This window comes from Poecilia formosa, unplaced genomic scaffold (assembly GCF_000485575.1).
Source record: "Poecilia formosa unplaced genomic scaffold, Poecilia_formosa-5.1.2 Scaffold26, whole genome shotgun sequence".
Taxonomy (NCBI): domain Eukaryota; kingdom Metazoa; phylum Chordata; class Actinopteri; order Cyprinodontiformes; family Poeciliidae; genus Poecilia; species Poecilia formosa.
The window spans coordinates 2,567,910-2,587,535 of NW_006799965.1; the positions used below are offsets into that span (position 1 = coordinate 2,567,910).

Here is a 19,626-nt window from a genome sequence, read left to right on the forward strand (position 1 = left end):
CAATTATTACAGAAAAAAGCTAAATAGTATTTAAAAGATACACAGATGTTTGTAAACAAAAAAATACGCTATAATGCTCTTGTAAGGAAAAACCCAACTCAACAGCGAACTTGCATTTTGAGCAAAGTTCGCAAACTCCACAGAAATATGGACGAGGAGCACCGAAAGGCATCATTTAGTCATGTGATCTAAGTGGAGCTGGGAAAAGCAACAAAGCCACACAAGATGTATAAATCACGCATTTTATTACAAAGAGCAAAAATGACACAATGCTGACAATCATTTAAAACCTGACAGCCCGCACTGCGCCATTAAAAATAGAAGAGTGGATGTTCACCATCATCTCTAGCTGGAGTTAAAATTGTAAGAGGAATGATTGGAGTGTATTTTTGTGACATTTTGCCCCATATAAGAGGTATCTTCACTTCTTCTGTTGGGATGGAAGTGTTTCCACTAGCCTGTTGTGCACATGCATCATCCCTGAAAAAAAAACAACAAAAAAAAAACAAGCAAAATTCAGCAGATTTTGTAATCAAATATTTGAAAACATTTAGTAACATTACAACTAAAATCAGTATTTTCTGGAATTTTACGTTATAGACCAACAGATATCTAAAGTTCATCCAGAGTCATAGTTTCTTTTTTTTTCAATGCAACCAATTTCATGATTTGTGCTAATCTAAATACAAACCGTTTGTGCATGACAAAGGAAATATGCAATATGGTTTTGGCGTACCTTTGAAGTACTTGACAGTCTTAACCCGCAGCTCCAGGGTAGCATCTTCGTCACATACGAAAACAGTCTGCGGATGCTGCTGGAAGGCCGACACTGTCCACATGTGATTGACACCTTCTTCTATTGCTTTGTACAAAGCAAATGCCTTGTGTGCTCCAGTGATAAGGATCATGACCTGACCAGAAAGAAAATGTGACTCATTAAGAAATCAATAACACGGTTTGAAACCACAGAATTCAGTCACTGATTATCAGGAAGACCCCAAACGGCATGACGAATAAATGCGATGTTGAAATTTAACCTCTTTTGCATCCATGACGGTGCCCACTCCCACTGTCAGGGCCATGGTGGGAACTTTAGAGAGATCTCCATCAAAGAATCGAGCGTTAGCCATGATTGTGTCCTTTGCTAGCGTCTTCACTCTGGTTCTGGAAACCAAACTTGACCCAGGCTCATTGAAGGCAATGTGGCCGTCAGGTCCAATCCCTGCAACAAAATGTCAGGATTTATTTTAGTTTCATCTTTCTTCAACCATAACGCCATTTAAACAAAGGATTAAAGTGTTTTGCTATCAAGGCTGACCTCCAACAAACAACTCGATCCCTCCGGCCTCTTTTATCTTTTCCTCAAAGGAGCTGCACTCTGCTTGAAGGTCAGCTGCGTTTCCATCAAGAATGTGAGCGTTTTCTGCTCTTATGTCGATGTGCTTGAAGAAGTTGTTCCACATGAAGGAGTGATAGCTCTCAGGGTGATTTCTGGGAAGTCCTGCAACACGGGTTCATGAAAATGTCCTCAACGAAAATCACACAGAGAAGTCCTCGACGCTGCAGATAAACGGAGATCAGCACTTACCAACGTATTCGTCCATGTTGAAGGTTTTCACAAACTCGAAGGAGATTTCTCCATTTTTGTAGTATTCGATCAGCTTTTTGTAACATCCTAAAGGAGTGCTTCCTGGGGAGAGGAGAAAAATTGTTCAATTGACAATAGAAAGCAAAAAAAAAAGGAAGTCTATATGTTTAAATGTTTAAAAGTTGTGATGCTTTCCAACAAACAGCATTCTGTAGAAGAAGAGGTTGATCCTTCGTCTTTGTCTACCGGGGAGCAAGACTGCATATCCTAAATACACTAGTCCCATACTGAGGTACAGTGATAGCAGGATCATACTATGGGGACCACTATTTTTATCATAATTTCTTTCTCTTTCTACCACCAAAATCTCCCAATAAAACCCAACGTGGTTGATAAAAATTTTGAAAAATTAGCGCAGTGTGAATATATTAGCGAGCCTGAAATGCAGAGCCCATCTAATTTACATTTAATGGTTTCAAAACTGTCAGCAGGGAAAATCACATCTCCTTTCAATATAATAGCCACCCTATTCTGAGCATTAATAGGTAACCCTATCAGATATAAAACAGATGCTTTAATACTTTTTAAAATTATTGCTTTGACCTACATATTTTCAGTGCTGTTGAATTATCTCTGCATCACCCTATCCTACTGAAGCCATCATATAAGTGGGTGTTAACTGGATCTTTTATCCAATGGAAAATACAAATTTCAAAGGATTTCTCTTCTTTTCCTTTTTTTTTTGCCATCTTAGCATTTTGATAAAGACCAACTAAATCCCTTTATTTGACTCCAAGTCAGCAGATGTGGGTTGGCAACTACAGCACTCTGGCTGATTCAGAGCTTCATATCGGGATTTCAATAAGGAAAACAGTGACCAGAACATGGACGCTTTCTGTTTCCGCTTACCTGTGGGGAGTCCTAATGTGAAGAACTTGTTGGGTCCAGGTTGGAAGTGTAAAATCTTGTTTCTGATGTACTTTGCAGCCCACTCGCTGGCCTGGTCGTAGTCATTTAGGATGATCAGCTTCATCGTCCTGCAGGAGAAAACAGCGACAATTTCGCCATTAAGACGACAACTCCAGCAGCGAAGAAGTCCTGCAAACACTCCTAAATCAGACTTTAGACTCATCATGATAACCCCAATCATTCAGCAGTACCGCTTCATTTGTCACTGTGTATCTCTTTAAGAGTGGGGGGCGAAGTATCGCGACTACTGTATCACATTCGTTTACGCAAATCTGTGTCAACTTCCAGACATAAATTAGTTATTAGAGTTAAAATAATCCACATTACCTCTGTCTTCAGCTGTCAGTCGGAACAACAGCAGAGTGCGGGCGGGTCATATGACCTCCTCGGCGTGAGCGTCGGCGCTGCGTACTCCAAAACCAACAGCCTCTTAAAGCTGAAGCGTCGTAATTTGAAAAATATCACTTTTTTTGGCACTTTTATAAAATGATTTGAATGATTGTGTGGTAACACTTTATTTGAAGGGGGTTGAATAAAAGTGACATAACACCTGTCATGAACATGAATAAGCCTTCATGAATATTTATGACTGTTGTCATAAAGCGTCATTCGGTAAATTATGACACTTTTAATACAAAGTTGACATTATTCAAAATGTCTTTGTTATGGCAACTTGACATTAACCAGGAAATCATTACTGTTTAAACTTTATCTTTAATAACATAAAGTTACCTCATTTTTAAAGTGCAATCAGTAATACTTTTATAACAAATTTATATCAGTATGATTTCTTGGTTAATGTCAAGTTGTCATAACAAAGACATTTTGAATAATGTCAACTTTGTATTAAAAGTGTCATAATTAACCGAATGACGCTTTATGACAAGTTTTAAATATTCATGAAGACTTATTCATGTTCATGACAGGTGTTTATGACAGTGTCATGTCAGTCTTATTCAACCCCCTTCAAATAAAGTGTTACCGATTGTGTTAAACGGACCAAAAAGCCATTCTCTCTCTGCACAGAACTTTGTTGCAAAGTTGTCACACTGCACAAGTTCTGGGATTGAATGAGCTAGCTTTGCTTTACAGACTTGACATTTCAGGCTTTCTTCTTTTTAAAATAAGCTCAACCTCAGTCAGATTGTTTTGCATCATCACCATTGAATAGTTGAGTAGTGACTAAGTTACATTTACTTGAGCAACTTTTTTAGGGGGGGAAAAAATACTTGTAGGTGAATTTCTTCTGCACTTTTTTACTTAAGTAACTTTACAAAAGTAAAATGTCTGGGTACTCTATCCAATATAACTTCACTAAATGAACAGCAAGCTTATTTTAGTCAAAATTTCACCAGACATCTGCAATTTTGAAGTTTTCTATTAAAAGAGTTTGATTTGGAATAACGTTTCGTTACCCTGATTTTATTTTATAGCGCTATATTAATTATTTTCATTTTGTCCTTTAAAATAAAAAAAATTACACATTAACTTTTGGTCCGTCTTCCCCCACCTATGCCACAATGACATGCATTTCTCATCAGAAACAATAATTATCTTGGCATCAACCAAAATCAGAACATTTTTCAATCTTTTCTGTCTTAGTCATGACAGGGCTAATGTTGCGAGAGATTTTGAACCACTTTATTAAAACCAGGTTGTGACACAGACCAGAACAGTTACAGAGCACACAACAGAAATAAATACCATCATGTGTACAGCGCTCATTGTCAAACAGAGTAATTGCAGCTGGCTTTTGATTTAGGTCATCCAGAAGAAGAGAGGGCATGCTATGTCAGATAGATGTGCCACCATGAGCTGGGCTCGGTGTGCTCACCGCCCTGCCTGCTTTTTCACTGTCCAAGTGCAGTTCCTGAAACACGTCACCAGCTCTGATAAACACCGCCAGGCCGCATCTCAGTCTGACTCAACCGGCCCCTGTTCAGCGTAGCTTCAGGAGGCGTTTGGGCTGTTTTAGTCGAGGTCCATGTCAGGCTTGGTCTCTGTAGGTTCTGAGGTTGGGTTGCCTGTGTTCTCAGCTGCTCCCTTGTCTGTGGTTTCCTCCTGGGCCTTCTCCTGGCCGTCAACTGGACCGTTCTGCTCTGCAGGCGTTTCCTCCTTGGGGACCTCCACCTTTGGTTTTGGCTTGGTCACAACCGGGTTGCAAGCAGAGAACAGCTCCTACAAACCAAGAGACGGGTGTCAGAGAGAGGATGGATTCTCACATGAATATAAGAAAGGGGCACAGCAAAAGACTCACCCTTGTTTTTGCTTTAATGTCTTTCACTTTAACAATGGGATCTACGGCTAGGCTCTGCTTGCTTTGCTGGTTCATGGTGCTGTTCATCCAGATCATTGCGTCGTTGTTCAGTTTGTCCACTTTGGTGACGTCTGCCTCATCTAAATGGTCGTACTGCTCGTCCTGGAAGAAAGAAGAATAAGGTTACTCGCAGTCTCCAAATAATTAGAGCCGTCACTATTTGTTATAATCATTAATACTTGCTGTAATAATTCAGACACATCTGCATATTTAGTTGCCACATTCATAAAATGTATCTTTTTCTATTCGTTAATCTCTTTCTAAAAGTAAAGCTTGTTTTTCTTCAGACTTTTTTGCAGCTGCTCTCATTGTGTGGCCTTATGCAAGAAACAGTTTCCAAAACAAACATGTCAGACAGACGTGCAAGTTTGTAAAGTTTTTTGTGTACTACAGCAACAAGAGCGGGGCAGAATGAGCAGAAAAGACAACATCCAGGAGCTACTGATGAGGCAACAGAAACAAAAAAAAAATTTAAGCTCCTAAATGCTCACAATGACGTTTAACAAATTGTCGACAGTTGCGTTTTCCACTGAATACAGCTGTTCAGATTAAAAGGCAAATGAAACAGACTGAAGTTTCTTACAGAAACGGAACACCTTACAAATTTAAAATGCAACGAGGACCTAGCAGTTAAAGTAAAATAAAAAATAAATAAAAAACAAAAATGCCTGTAAAACTCAATTAAAAGCTTTCCTAAGGAAATATGTTTTGAGTCTCTGTTTCTCAGCTGCCTCCAAAAATTTAAAGCTGAGCATTAATAGGTTTTTGTTTTGTCTCAACTTTTAGGTCAAATAAAAAATTAAATGCAAAAGGCAACTAGAAGGTGCATGCTCACTGATCTCACATTGCAAACACCGTTTAGATGGTATTGCATAAAAACTTCACTTTATTGTATCATTTTTATTTTTAGAAAATGTGTTAAAGCTACTTGCATTAAAAGCCTATGGTTTAGTTTAAAAGTAGTGTCAGTCTTGAGTAGTACTAATTTAATGTCCTTTTTAAGTCTTTCCAAGTTGAAACAGATTTATAGTGAAAAGCAGAGAAGAGAAATAAAACGTCTTAAAAATCCTTCTGGTATTACCTTCATTTTGAAGGCCTCCACAAATTTCATGTACATCTGAATTTGTTTCCCCAACTCCTCAAAAGCTTTGGGTCTCTCTTCAGCCTCCATAAAGCGGTCCATGATGGGCTGCCCACGTGTCTGCAGAAAACAAGCCAGTTTAAAACGATAAATATATTTCAACAAGATCATTGATGTGGACGGACGACAACCTAATCGTAATTACCTTCAGCTCTGCGAGCTTGTCAATGTAAACTTGTTTGGGTTGGTCCTCTCCGTCTTCATAAAGCCAGTTTTCAGTGTCCTCCAGCTTTAATGACAAAGTGTCTCGGTCCTAAACAAATAAAAATAATAATCACTAAGAGTCTTTGCAGGGCAATAAATCACTTCCTGAAACAAATTGTGCTCTGCTGTGGGGAAAAAAGTGGAGGTGATTTACTCACAGACTCGCTGACAAACTTCTCCAGCATGCCGTGCAGCTTGTCCCTCATGTCGTACACGTACTCCTCCACGTTATTCTTTGCGTCGTTCCTCTCCTTCTCCAACTTGTCTTGCATGATCATCTTGCCCTGCCAAGACGGAACCACCAGATTTAAACAGCGGATCGAGGCTGCGAGATGTAGAGAGAGCTGGAGATGTAGTTACCTCGTTCTCCACAAACAGGTTGAGCATGTCGTTTGCTAGCTGCCACTGTGGGCTGTTCTCAATGGGAAGCTCCAGCACTTTTGTTTTGACTTTGGCCTTTTTGGCTTGTGGTGGCTGGTCTGACTTTTTCTCACCTTTGTTCTCTTCTGTGCTTGTCTAAAAAAAAAAAAAGAGAGAAAGAAGAAGAAAGTAGATTTAAAACATCACATATTCCCGCAGATATTTACAGGCTAATTAGGTGTTTGTAAAAATTAATATAGAAAAACTAGAAACATGATGAAACAAACTGATAGATCTTTAAATATGAGGCTCTTATGCATCATTTCATCTTCTACAATACAAAAAGTGGTGGATGCAAAAGTCACATGTTTTAATAAATTTGCATTGCATGGAAAAAGAGCATCTTACCTCCATTTCTTCGCTCTCATTTGGCGTCTTGTCGTCTGTCTGTTTCTGAGCATCGCCCTGGGCCGACTGCGTTTCCTGATCAGTCTGCATCTTAGTCTGAAGACACAAACATGCAACATTACGTCTCACAAGAAGGCGGCACGGCAAAGATGAAACGAGCTGAACGTTTTCATATTAAGCTTAATGTTGGGCCCTTCGTCCAGTCAGCACCTCGTTAATTCAGGGCACCAAAAAGCCACTTTTTAAAAAGCATGTTTTTAATTTATCCTCCCTTTTACAGAGCTGCTGCTCAGTCTGAGAGTTAGTCATGTAAAATATGGCTAAACGTTTCAAATTCCCCATCAATATTACCCAAACATTCTGAAGCTCAAAACAAGTCATGGAAAATGGTTCATTTGTTGAGGATTTTGCAAGCTCAATGTCCCCCCCCATGCTGAAAGCAATTTATAAAGTTTCAAGTGACAATAAACTGTTTAATTTTATGATGCTCAAATGTTTATAAATCTGGCAGATTTAGGCTTAATTAATCAACTAAACTTGCTATTAGTATTTATTCTTCTCACTGAAAAGGATATAGCTGTTTATCAAAATATGATGCAAAAAGAGAAACTTTTTTGTTTTAATTCAGTTCAAATTGTAAGAGTCTATGGGAAAATTCAAGTTTCCTTTCTTCAGTCGTTCTAGTTGACCGTGGTCACAGGACGTTGGTATTCACCCACACTTTTTATACAATGGAGCAGACCACCGGGCCACATCTCTCCTGTTTTAGACTACATCATTCCCCTACCCACCAGGGTGTTTTATGCATTTGTGCATAAAACACAACACTTCGCCCAGAGGTCTGTTGAAATAGTTCGACCCGGGCCCGATGTTGAGAGAAGGAGAGGAAGATTCCACCCTCCGGAAACAATGGCGCAATTTTAGTCACGCGACTACATCAAGAGTAAATTTCGACACTTTGGCTGAAGAATGGGAGAGCCTTGAGGCACACAAGCTTGCCTGGCCTTTCCAAAAATCCCTTCTGGGGAAAGAAGACAACTTTTGGGCCGCTGTTTTGAAGTCATTGTGCTTTTGCCACAATGATGTAGCCTTAATCTAGAATTAGACGAAACAGGCAGTAATTCCCTAGAAAGCCATCCGTTGCAACATTGGGTGCTGTTATAGCTAATTAAGATTTATCCATTGAATACAGACAAGGATGTGAATTATTTTGGATACTTAGTGTGACAAGAGTGGCTTTAAGATCTAAAGAAGACTTCAACTACTTCTCAGCGATACCAGTTCTTTGACTGCAGTACCTCTCCATCTTTGTCGGACACCTGCTCAGTTTCCATGGGCTCCTCTGTCTCATCAGACTTCTGCACTTCGACCAGGGAGGCGCTGGAGACGCTGAAGATGCCGTGGATATTCACCCGGACCTTGACCTTCACCTTTGAGCTCTCACCTGAAGCCTGTGGGACAACCTTCTGGATCACAAACTGGCCTGGAAGAGAAAATAAGAAAAGAGTTTTCACACTTGATTAAAAGAATGCGAGTAAAAAATAGGAAATATAATGTTCCTACAATTTTTAATGTTTCCATGGAAAATATTACTACAGCAATCAGGTTTTAAATATGGAATTTTCAGAAATCCCAAACTGGAATAAAAAAAAATAGAAGAACTGATTAAATGAGTGAAGAAAACAACACACAGAAGAACTAAATGATGAACTTAAACAAGGAAATAAGGAATGAACAAAGAAAACTTTTAGACAATGCGATAGGGAGTTTGGGAAAACTTTCAGTCTACATGACAGAACGTAGGACTTGGTCTCAGAGTCTTTCAAATGTCTGGGTTTCTCACCAATGGTAGGATCAGGATATGGCAGCTCATTAGGACTACTGTAATAGGCCTCCAAGGAGAAAGGCTCCTTCCGGTAGAAGGTGAGTACTTTGGAGAACGGTGCTGCGTGGTTCTTAGGAAACACCTCGCAATCACTGCAATAACAAATCAAAACTACGTTAAACAGAAAACTCAAGCAGAAGAAATCAACTCTGGCTGATACTAGTCGTTTTTATCTCACCTTAGACCTTCCTCTGCAGCCGAATGCCACTTCAGAGAGATCGGATAAGGGACGACGTCTGTGATGGAAAATTCCCTGACTTTGAAGGCAGGAGACAGTATTGCACACTGTGGGGAATATAGGTTACCTCATTAGTTTCTCTGGTGACACACTGCTCTCAGGCAGAAACAGGTCGAGACCAGCTGTGAATGCTGGGCGTAATGTACCTGCAGGGCGCATCCTCTGGCCACTGCTTCATCAGCATTCAGGGTGGTGCTCAACTCCTTCCCGAAGAATTTGCTGATCCTCTCTTTGACGGAGGGAATTCTGGACGCTCCTCCGACTATCTCTACTGCATAGATGTCTTCCTTTTTCAGCTCTTATCAAAGAAAAGAAGGAAACAGTTTCAAACTCACTGAAGCCAGCCAGGCAGGTCAGAGAGGGAGTTAAAAGTCGGTGAAATTTCACTCACTGGCTTGTTCCAACAGGCTATGCAGAGGAGGTTCGACTCGGGCCAAAATATCAACACACATCTCTTCGAACTGACCCCTTAGGCAAGAAAACGGGAACATTACGTAAGCGGTGAAGACAGGAACAACGAGCACAAGCAGGAGGAAGCGTCCGTTGTTGGTTTTACCTGTTCATGTGTGCCGATACGTCGATGTCGTTCATGAAGCACTCGATGTTCAAGGGCAGGTCAGAGGAGTTGGCGCTCATCAGCTTCTTCAGCTTCTCACACTCCTGGTAGAGCCGGACCAGAGCCCTGGGCTTGGTCTTCACATCCAGTTTGTACTTCTTCCCAAATTCTTCGCAGAAATGCTTCACCAAGACTTCGTCGAAGTCCTTTCCGCCCAGCAGCTGATCGCAGGCCGTGGCGAGGACCTGAGAGGCGGTGAGATATTTGTGAGAATAAATGAAGCAGGCAGTGAAGAACCGATCAGAATTTCACAGGTTTGGGTTTTGCAACGCGTCAATATAAATAGTAATGTAAGATGATATTGGAACAGCGTTGAAATGAGTTCTTTCTAGCCTTCCAATGGTTAGAGGCTATTAATTATTCATATTAGGAGGAGATGCAACATCTCACTCTGTATGAGAAAGCAGTTGATGTAAAATATGTTTTTATTAGTGTATAAAAAAAGACATTTATTACAGATTTGGCATTAAAATATAACGTTAGGAGTCATTTTGCCGAGCACCAGTCTTTGTGTAATTGATGTGTATTATGGATCCAGCATGGTCCATAATATAAAAGGGTTGGAAGGTCAAAACAATAAATAGAGCAACTCTACTGCTCTCCATTGTGCTGAAAGTCTTGATCTCTCTCACACTCTCACAGCCTGACCAGTTGATATGTCACAACAATACAGGTTCTTTTTAAAGAGTCACGCATCTTGGTGCAAATTCATAAGAAACACCTCACAGAAATTAAAAACTTTGTTATTCAGCATCAGCTTCCAAACTAAAGAGTGGCATCCTCGGTGTGACCTGGGAGTGTGTGGTACATTCACTGACCGGTAAAAGAAAAGATTTCTTTAGGCAGCCAATCTTCCAGTTAAGAGTGACGGCTGATCTGATTATGGTCAACTAATTTACATTGCATGTCTAAAAGAGAGCTAAATATAAAGAAGTCACTTTGGGTGTTTTGTAGAAGTCGTACCTTGAGCTTGCCCTTGTTAAAAGCGCACACTGATGTCTGGTATCCAGAGTGGCCCAGGTCCACGAACACAACATTCCTGGCTTTCTCCTCGGGAGCAGGGAGATCCTGTTTATAAATCCCATACGCCAATGCAACTGTAGGAATAATTATAACAATAAAAAAGAGGTAGGTAAATTACAGAGAATAAAGGCTGAAATTATAATAGCGGATCAACTCTACTGATGCAGGAGATAACAACCTGACCTAAAGTCTTATTACAAACCTGCAGTGGTTTCATTCATAAGCCTCAGGCAGTTTAGTCCAGCAATCTGAGCTGCATCCATCACCGATCTCCTCTCAGCATCGGTGTAGTAGCAGGGAACCTAAACACAACAGAAGAGCATTTAAAGTTGCATAATGCTGGTAAATTAACCATCATTTTTACTAAAAACAGCCTACAGACTGGCTTGTATCAACCAGTCAAGTGTGAATCACTATAATTCAACATCAAAGAAACATCTGATTATAATTAGACTTAATTTATTTGTTGCGTTTGTTTGAGGTAATTTTGGAGGAACGGATTGCTCTAAAATCATATTTCCTTCATCACAAATCAGCTCCAAGAACTTTATTGTTGCTCTGTTTTTATGTTTTTTTGGGATTAGTTTTAAATGTGAAGTTATTTTCATGATGAAAATAGTAATGCTGCATTCAATGAAGAACACATTATAATAGAGATACTTTATTTCCCTTTGCGATTAATGAAGTATTTCAATTTATTCATTCATTCATACTACTGAGAAATAATTTACTGTTGACATAACTAATCTACAACTTCTCATGAGAGCTTACCGCAAAGACCCAAACAAAACACAGGACAACAGGCCAGAAAACCTCCAGACAAGTCAAATCAAGTGGAAGAGCTGAAGTGGAGTAATGGGTGTCAGTGGAAACTTACAGAGACAACGCAGTCTGCCACGGGCTTCTTCAGCGCACCCTCGGCTGTCTCCTTCAGCTTGGTCAGCAGCATGGCAGTGACCTGCTCAATGCTGAACACCTTCTCCTCCTCCATGTACATCACCTGTGGTACCAGAAGCACAACCGCATAACATTTCTTCATGCAACTCTGATTAAAGTTAAGAGTGAATGATTCCAGCTGAAGATGGAAAAACAAACATCAATTAAAACGGTAATCGATTTGTCCAAATGCACTCTTTAGTTTTGGGTTTTTACAGCAATAATGTCTATATAATGCACCACTGTGAACTGAGCAAAGGTGACCCTGTTATGGCACTAATGTGTAACAACTCCACACAGTACAGGTGCAGTAAATAATTTCCATGTCCAAGAGCTGCTGAAAGCATCTCTTATCATGTCAGGCATTATTGCAATATTTACTGTTTACGATATCCACGTCACAAAGAAATGCTTACATCCGATCTCTGGTGGGACACTACATTTTAACTGTCAAGCTTCAAACAGCCCTTAATGTCCACACATTATGCATATTTTTAGTGGTGAGAGTGAAAGAGTGGTCAGGACAGGGTTTAATGATAAAGAAATGAGTCAGCAAACTGTGGGTTGTTCACAGTTTTCAGCATCAGTATCCCAGTTTCCAGATATCATGCAGTCCAACAAAACCCAAATGAATCAATTGTAAACGCATTGGTCAGAAGAAAAATCACCTTTTCATCACTTTTCTCCCTCTAATGGTGTAACCTGTTCTACATGTGACAATAATCTCCTGTATTCTGTGAAAATCTTTAAAAAAAAAAAAAAAAAAGAGAGCAAAAAGAGAAGTCTTTTCTTCCAGAGAAAACATCTCTGCCGAGATTTTCTCAAAATTCTGTGGAAGAATGTGTCTAATAAAAACAAACTTGAACTTTTTGTCATAACTGTGCTAATCTTGGCACAAAAAAAAAATCACATCACTAAAAAAAAAAATATTTATATGTATATAATAATTGACCTGAAGGAAAACACTTGTGAAATGGAATAGTCAGAGTTTAGAACGTCTAGAATGTCACAGGAAAAGGACAGAAAAGCTTTGAAATTATTTACTACGGTTTCATTTTTGACTAATTCCTATTAGTCAAAAATAGAAATACTGCCACTGCAGTATTTCTACTGCAGTGGCAGTAGAAATACTTTCTACTGCCACTGCAGCTGAGGCTCAATAAATAGGCATCTGCTCACAATTATTCACTTCATGAAAGTTAACTAGATTTGGAAAAGACCAGAACGTCTCACAATCATTCAGTGAAATATTTGTCCCTCTATTCATGATTTACTACTTTGAAAACAAAATGTGCCGACACTACAGAATACTCAGACTGCGAAGTGGGATTTGAAAAAGAAATATAAATAAAAGTAGAAGTGGCTGCCTCTAGGTTTTCTCTTACCTTGATGCCTGTTGTTCCTGATGGCATTTGTGCAATGTCATAGACCAAGCTATTTTTGAGGGACTGCACATACGGGTCTGAAAAGGCTCTGCCGTGAAACCTCTTGAATCCTTGGACTGTATTCTTGCAGTTTGTGACGACCTGTCGCACAGAAACAGTGACCCGCCGTTAGCCCTCAGAAAATACCGAGCTGGGACATTTTTAGCTTTGCGGTTATCCTTTGTCTGTGCTGGATAGCGTATCTACTGTACCCATGTCCAGTATCGTCCTCGGTTCCCTATAGAAAAACTAACCTTTTTGTCACTTGGACAATCATGTGCCGAGCGGCTCCAGAGTTTAGTAAAACATACCTGACTTTTCGCAGCTGCACCGATAGCTCGATTCCGGGGTCCAAATGAAACACATGCTCTACAGTGGAAAAAGAAGACATTTAATTTCACCTAAAAACTTTTATTTTTATGTTAAAAATACTCGGCATCGGCTGGTTATTTACAAAATTTTGAAAGTTGTACTGGGTAAACTTGTTACAAAAAAAAACTTCTATGATGCCATTACTATGATGTAAAGTCCTGGTAAAGAGATAGAAGAGAGAGCCAGAGTGCATCGAGTTATTTTTCTGGAATTACGGAGTAAAGAGTAACACAGTACTGCCCCCCTCCATCTTGTTGCTTTACAAATTCAGCAACTTGTAAATTATTCTTTTCAAAAACATTGGATCCAAGAGCAACAGGGGAAAGAGTACATGTGCATCAAATACTTGAAAGTAACTATTTTACTTGACATATATTTATTCTGTATTTTTGCTTAACTCTTTGAACCAGAATCAAATAACTGGTAAAAATAAATAAATAAATAAATAAATAAATAAATATACACACACACACACAAAATAACATTAAATAAAAACAGTGTTCCTAATGCCTTATTTTAGCAGCAGTGGAATAATGCAATGCCTTTGTTTTAAATAAAAACAATATTTTTCAATTAATAATACCACCATTGCTTCCCCCCACCCCCCAAAAAGCTTTCATAGTGAGAATCTCACACCGGCCAGTGCCCAGTCAAGAAAGATCACCTTCAAACAGTTTCACCAAACAAGTATTTAAATGGCAACCATAAAAATAAAAATATGATGTATTGCAGCAGATTTATATGATGGGCTAGTAGGGCCAGGCTAAGAATATTTTGTTACTCAAAACAATTAAAAATAAAGTTATATTAGGAGAATAAAGCAGTGATTTTATGAGAAGATAAAACACAAAAAAGCAGTTTTACCATGGCATGAAAATGAGGAATGTTGAGCATCTTGTGAAGTGACACTTTGGCATCAATTTTACAAACAAGGAAATATTTAATCTTTTAACACATCAGAATCAAATTACTGTCAGTAGCAGGACTTCAAAACCATTGTGCAAATAACTGTGTCCAATTCAAAGAAAGAATCAAATGGACTTGCCAGGCTGCTCAAGCGAGATCTTGATAACCCCAAAGTGTTTTTCCTCATTAAAATGGTTTTTTCATCCAATTTTACAACTTTCTAATGGCAATATTGTCTTTAATCTACTACTATGACTATATTCTTATTGTCTCTTTGTTCTCATAATATAATGACTATATTCTCATAATTTAAAAAAAAACATTCATTACATTAATTTTCTTAGTCTAGTCCTAGGCAGTTATACTACAATGGAACAAAAAATAAATTGCTGAAACAATTCAGACTGTAGCAAAACCCAAACAAAACAATTACCACTAAAGATGGCAAGAGAATTTGGGCAAAAAACCCAGGCTTCAAGATCTTTATTGGCTTCTGTGTGTTGTATCTTGTAATTATGCAGTATTCTTTTTTTTTAAAAACGACTCATGTTCATGATTTAATTATATGCAGTCAAATCCTATAAAAAAATTGTTCACTCGTAATTGTCCCTGTGCAAACTGGACGGGTCTGAATAAAAAACACAACGGACTGATCGCGGGTTTTAACAGAGGGATGCAACCGGCCTCCTCTCATCATGTGCTATTTATGCCTGCATCACCTGATTGGGCCTGTCAATTACATACCAATCTTTTATCAAGAACGTACGCATTACTTTAAGAGTCATAGATAATATTTTAATAAACGTAAAAAAGAAGACCATTTCTTCACAGGCCAATACATTCGAATTAGCTGGCGTTAGCTTTAGCACTCACATGCCTCAACATTTCCTGTTGTGAAATCGGTTAGCATGCTAACTAGCCATGTAGCAACATTAGCTTCATACATTGTTATGATGAACTTAAAAAAAAATATCCAATTCATTTATGTTTAGCACTGACACACATTTAAGCAGCATGACTAAAACCCTGAAATAAATTTGCAAGTACTTGTACTTACGGTGTACACCGGTCGCTGTATTCATTAGCGACAGTTTCAATCCCTCCGGCTCTGGCTACTGCTACATAGCAGTTCATAAACCCGACGTCAAAACCCACAACGGACATATTTTCGCTAACTAGCTAAACCAGTTCAGAGTGATAAGGAGGAATTACAAATAAAGTTAAGTGCTAATAGTAAAAGTAGCAGCTCTGGTGGCTTTCAGTTAACAGATGTAGATCCACCCTTGCTCTTGTTCCATGAAACTAAGCAGCAGCAGCATGCGGTGCGCCCGGCGGATCTGCGTGAGAGCGTTCAGGAATTTTCTGACAGTTCGTCGACCAATGACGTTTCACTGCAGAGACGCACTAGAGCCCGCAAGGGTGCGCCACCTACAGTTAAAAAAGGTTACTACTACTTGGGAGGCAAATGATTTATTTTTAAGTAATCCAAAAAGTGATAATTTTATCTTCTGCAACTTAATGTAAGTTAGTATACTGTATTCATAGTTTGTGCTTACTGTTTTTATTTTCAATAACTTGCAACATTTAGTTTTTATTTAAATGAACTTAATATCTTATTTGATTTGTGTCAGTTTGTGGCTTTTTGTCTATTTTAATCTGAATGTATCTTTAATAAAGTATTAAAATTGTCTGCCTTTTTATTATTTTTCATGTGAATTTCCTGTTGATTTTTATACTTAAGTCATCATGGTCTGAATGCTTACAATTTATTTAAAACATCCACCAATTAATACAGTTACCAAATGTGTTTCTAAAGAAAAATATAAATATTTCAAAATTGGAGTCATTTTAAATTCAAGTATTGCTTTTATTGTACAAAAATAAAAAAAAACTAGTTTGAATTGTCTTGTTTTTTTAGTAATGGAGGTCATAGTATGTGGTGGTATATTCATAAGGAATCTGGTCTCTACAGATAAGAAAAAGAAAAAAAACCCTCAAAAGTACAAATCAAATGTTATACACACCACCAGACCTGAAAGTCCCACTACTTCAAGAATCAACTCTGAAAATGGTTCTAGATATTTTCAAAATTTAAGCCTATGCCTTTTGTCTGTACAAACAAAATCAGATATTTTTCAAATAATTATAAATTAATTTCAAATAAGTTCAGTTCCGTGTTATAACACAAAAAGATAACTAATGTGAAACAGTGAGGAGACTATCCAAACAAACAGAACTGATTTCAAACAAACATTTTCAATTTTTATTGGTTACACAGAGTTAAAGTTAACAGAGCAGCTTTTCAGAAGATGGAAAACGTTCATTCGTCATTGGCGTAGTCAGCAGGATTCTTTTTCTTGCCTTGCTCATGGGTCATGTTGCCCCAGCTGTAGATCAGATACGTGAGGATCATGGCTGCAAAAGAAAGCAAAAATTAGCAAAAGTTAAGCCCATTTACTGAATTTTACACAGGCAGTTAATTTCTGCTAAAACTATATATGGAGACAGCAAAGCACACCTGACCAGAATTTACTAAATATACACAAGACATGTTTTGTCACAGAATAGCAATGACCACTGACCTGTAAAGACTTAAGACTGATCAATAAAACTGATCAGTCTATGAAAAAAAAAAAATAAATAAAAAAAAGTAAAATATCAACAAGGCATATTCGACACACACCGTTCACCTGCAGTCAGTGGCAAAAAGTAAAACAAAATATGGCATAATCATGTAAACTCACGGGGGGCAACTTTAAAGAAAGAAGCTGTGAATCTTCTCCACACGTTGGGGATACCCTTTGAGAAGTAGTTGGCGAAAGCCTTCTGCTCAAAGGGCGACAGGCTGTACGTGATCACATGTCTGACCTTGGCTAAATCTCCAAAGTGGCGGCCCATGTTCACCAGAGAGCTGATCTGAAAACACAGATAAATGACAGTTATGAACACACAACCATTGACTCTCAAACTAAAATGTGTCCAGAATGTAAATAGTTGAATCAAATAAAACTAGGCTTAGGAGAAATACTGTACTTTACTGTAAAGAATTTCATTTTTATGCATGATTGTAGTTATAAAAAAAACAAAAAAACAAACCGTTATTAAAATTATGGCTCCAAAATTTCTTGGTGGAGTATTAGTTTATAATCTTGTAATTTTTGGGGGTTACATATGCGGTTTGAAGAAGACTGCATTAAACTGCACATTAAATTTCAGTAAATAACATGAAAAAAAAAAGTTGCTTAAAGCAAAGCTTGTTTAGGCCACACAGGAAAGTAAACTAAAAAACAAAGACTTTAAGATTTCATTACATATCACACATCCCATCCTCACTTAGGCACTGGCTACTTGGCCATCAGCGACGTTAACAGCTTTTGCTATTCTGATTTAAAACAAAAAAGCGCTGTTAGTCAGTTAAAAAACACCTCATTATAAACTTTACAGGGGGCCGACCATTACCTAAGTCAGTGTCATGAAAACTACGTGGTAATGTGGCAAACTAAAGCAATTTTCTTATTGAAACGTGATAAATAGAGCATTAATAGGTACATATTCTTGACGAACATATATCCTTAAACACTTATTTAATAAGTATAATGCGAATATCAAGTTAAATGTTAGCGACAACAATTAGCACCAACCGCTAACGTATAAACATCTTTAGAAGATTTGAAATCTTCACGCGGATGTAGCTGCCATATCATAGGAGAGTAAATTGGCCTAGTCAAATGAAAGCGCTCACATTCAAAACCTAACAGGGAAAGAACATAGTTAAGAAAAAAACGAATTTAAAACGTTGACATTGAGACGCACCGTTCGGCCTCTTCGCAGACGGATTTCTAGAAACTTTCCGGGTCAACGTCTTCTTCTTCTGCCGCTTTAAAACACTGAGGGCATTGGCGCCATCAAACGGACTGGAGTCTCCATAGACAAGAGTTTCCTTCACCTAAATGGATCAAATTGAGTTATTGGAGAGTGGAGAAAAGAAAATATACTATAATTTCTTAAGATGAAGGTTTTCAATGTATTTTTAAGTAAACAGACATGGATCTCAGTCATGAATGTGACCATAGTCTGCAGTTCAGGCAGAAATGTTAGATTATAGATTTCAAAACATTTAAAACAAAAAATCCTTACCTTTTAGTTGCAATAGTTTTGATAGAGCATAAGAAGATACAAACATAGCTACATCTGAAAAAAAAAAAGAATGTAGAGAAAAGCCAAATATTTGTTAAATTTTCAGAAAGTTTCATGCACTTGATTGGAACACAGTTTGCAGTAATTATCACATTAGTGCCACATGGCATGGTGGAAATCGGACTGTGGTTCTGCTGAGGTGCAGTGTAAGCCAAGATTGCTCTTTTAGTGGCCTTCAGGACATCTACATTATTGGCCCTGGCGTCTCCTCTTCCTTTTGTACTCTGTAGATTCTCTATAGGATGCAGTTCAGGCCAGTTTGCAGGCCAATCAAATATAGCAACACCACAGTCATTGAATCAGTTTTCGATATTGGAGGTGACTTCAAGACGTGGAGCCTGAGCCTCAATTATCCAAATGACAAGTAGTATATGTCAATATGTATAATTAATATAAAAGAAGACTTTCACTTTCTAAAATGAGCAGCAAAAAAAAAAAAAACATTTCATAAATAAATTATTTCAGATGGATACTTGTGAATCCTACCAATATGGACAGACCCATGGTTCACTCTCAATTCAAGGTAGATGGACCACATACCTCTTAAAGCCTTCAAATGTCTGAATCCTTACTGGGGTGAGATGGTGGCCGTAGTTAGGAAGATGAATGTCAAGAGTTTAACCCTTGGATCTCTGAACCCACAACTGGATCTCGGACTGGCCAAAGACAATGGATGAGTAGCAGAATATGCAACGCAGAGACTGAGAAAAGCAAAAACTGACAACTTAAAAACTATTAGGCACCAAGGGGGATGTTTAACCAGGTAGAGGCATGCAATTTACTAGACATGCATTCTATAAACTAGCATTTAAAGGCTTTCAAAAAGCTTGAAAATCTAGGATAGGCACCCAGAGGAATGAGTGATGGCATCACAAATAGAAAAATAGATATAACAATTAGAGCATCAACCAGTCAAAAACAGTGACTAAAAGTCATGAAAAACACAAAGCTGTGCAAGTAAATTTGTCAGTTTCATGGGGGATGTAACCTAGATCCCTGGCTTGGGGATCTACAAACTTTTACAACCCAAAGAGTCATTTTT

The 19,626-nt window shown here is 38.3% G+C and overlaps 3 protein-coding genes across 3 annotated transcripts; all 3 read right to left on the minus strand.

Annotated features, from left to right (window-relative positions):
- Window positions 1-228: 228 nt before the first annotated feature.
- On the minus strand, window positions 229-2,992 carry gnpda1 (glucosamine-6-phosphate deaminase 1). The gene is made up of 7 exons (XM_007548400.2): window positions 2,885-2,992; window positions 2,498-2,625; window positions 1,589-1,690; window positions 1,319-1,501; window positions 1,038-1,222; window positions 737-911; window positions 229-480 (listed from the first exon to the last, which is right to left on the minus strand). Exons 2-7 carry the CDS (start codon window positions 2,619-2,621, stop codon window positions 422-424), a joined length of 828 nt encoding a protein of 275 aa, XP_007548462.1. The 5' UTR covers window positions 2,622-2,625; window positions 2,885-2,992; the 3' UTR covers window positions 229-421.
- A 1,184-nt stretch (window positions 2,993-4,176) lies between these two features.
- hspa4b (heat shock protein 4b) lies at window positions 4,177-15,757 on the minus strand. The gene is made up of 19 exons (XM_007548401.2): window positions 15,445-15,757; window positions 13,421-13,478; window positions 13,071-13,211; window positions 11,627-11,749; window positions 10,952-11,051; window positions 10,690-10,823; window positions 9,667-9,911; window positions 9,502-9,578; window positions 9,257-9,408; window positions 9,051-9,157; window positions 8,831-8,964; window positions 8,286-8,470; window positions 6,988-7,083; window positions 6,580-6,735; window positions 6,378-6,503; window positions 6,161-6,268; window positions 5,956-6,075; window positions 4,815-4,976; window positions 4,177-4,735 (listed from the first exon to the last, which is right to left on the minus strand). Exons 1-19 carry the CDS (start codon window positions 15,549-15,551, stop codon window positions 4,529-4,531), a joined length of 2,538 nt encoding a protein of 845 aa, XP_007548463.1. The 5' UTR covers window positions 15,552-15,757; the 3' UTR covers window positions 4,177-4,528.
- Window positions 15,758-16,624: 867 nt separating this feature from the next.
- Window positions 16,625-18,305, minus strand: uqcrq (ubiquinol-cytochrome c reductase, complex III subunit VII). The gene is made up of 3 exons (XM_016669616.1): window positions 18,201-18,305; window positions 17,132-17,303; window positions 16,625-16,802 (listed from the first exon to the last, which is right to left on the minus strand). Exons 2-3 carry the CDS (start codon window positions 17,283-17,285, stop codon window positions 16,708-16,710), a joined length of 249 nt encoding a protein of 82 aa, XP_016525102.1. The 5' UTR covers window positions 17,286-17,303; window positions 18,201-18,305; the 3' UTR covers window positions 16,625-16,707.
- Between the last annotated feature and the right edge of the window lie 1,321 nt (window positions 18,306-19,626).

What these genes read in the sequence shown, in the direction of transcription:
- gnpda1 (XM_007548400.2), bottom strand. Translation starts at nt 2,621, where the DNA reads ATGAAGCTGATCATCCTAAATGACTACGACCAGGCCAGCGAGTGGGCT. An exon ending in CAACATGGACGAATACGTTG is followed by an intron (nt 1,502 to 1,588) that starts GTAAGTGCTGAT and finishes CCCGTGTTGCAG; the next exon opens with GACTTCCCAGAAATCACCCT. An exon ending in GACTGTCAAGTACTTCAAAG is followed by an intron (nt 481 to 736) that starts GTACGCCAAAAC and finishes TTTTTTTTTCAG; the next exon opens with GGATGATGCATGTGCACAAC.
- hspa4b (XM_007548401.2), bottom strand. Translation starts at nt 15,551, where the DNA reads ATGTCCGTTGTGGGTTTTGACGTCGGGTTTATGAACTGCTATGTAGCA. An exon ending in TACAGCGACCGGTGTACACC is followed by an intron (nt 13,479 to 15,444) that starts GTAAGTACAAGT and finishes TTTCCACTGTAG; the next exon opens with AGCATGTGTTTCATTTGGAC. An exon ending in TGTCCGACAAAGATGGAGAG is followed by an intron (nt 7,084 to 8,285) that starts GTACTGCAGTCA and finishes TTGTGTCTTCAG; the next exon opens with ACTAAGATGCAGACTGATCA.
- uqcrq (XM_016669616.1), bottom strand. Translation starts at nt 17,285, where the DNA reads ATGGGCCGCCACTTTGGAGATTTAGCCAAGGTCAGACATGTGATCACG. An exon ending in TTTCTTTAAAGTTGCCCCCC is followed by an intron (nt 16,803 to 17,131) that starts GTGAGTTTACAT and finishes TTTCTTTTGCAG; the next exon opens with CCATGATCCTCACGTATCTG.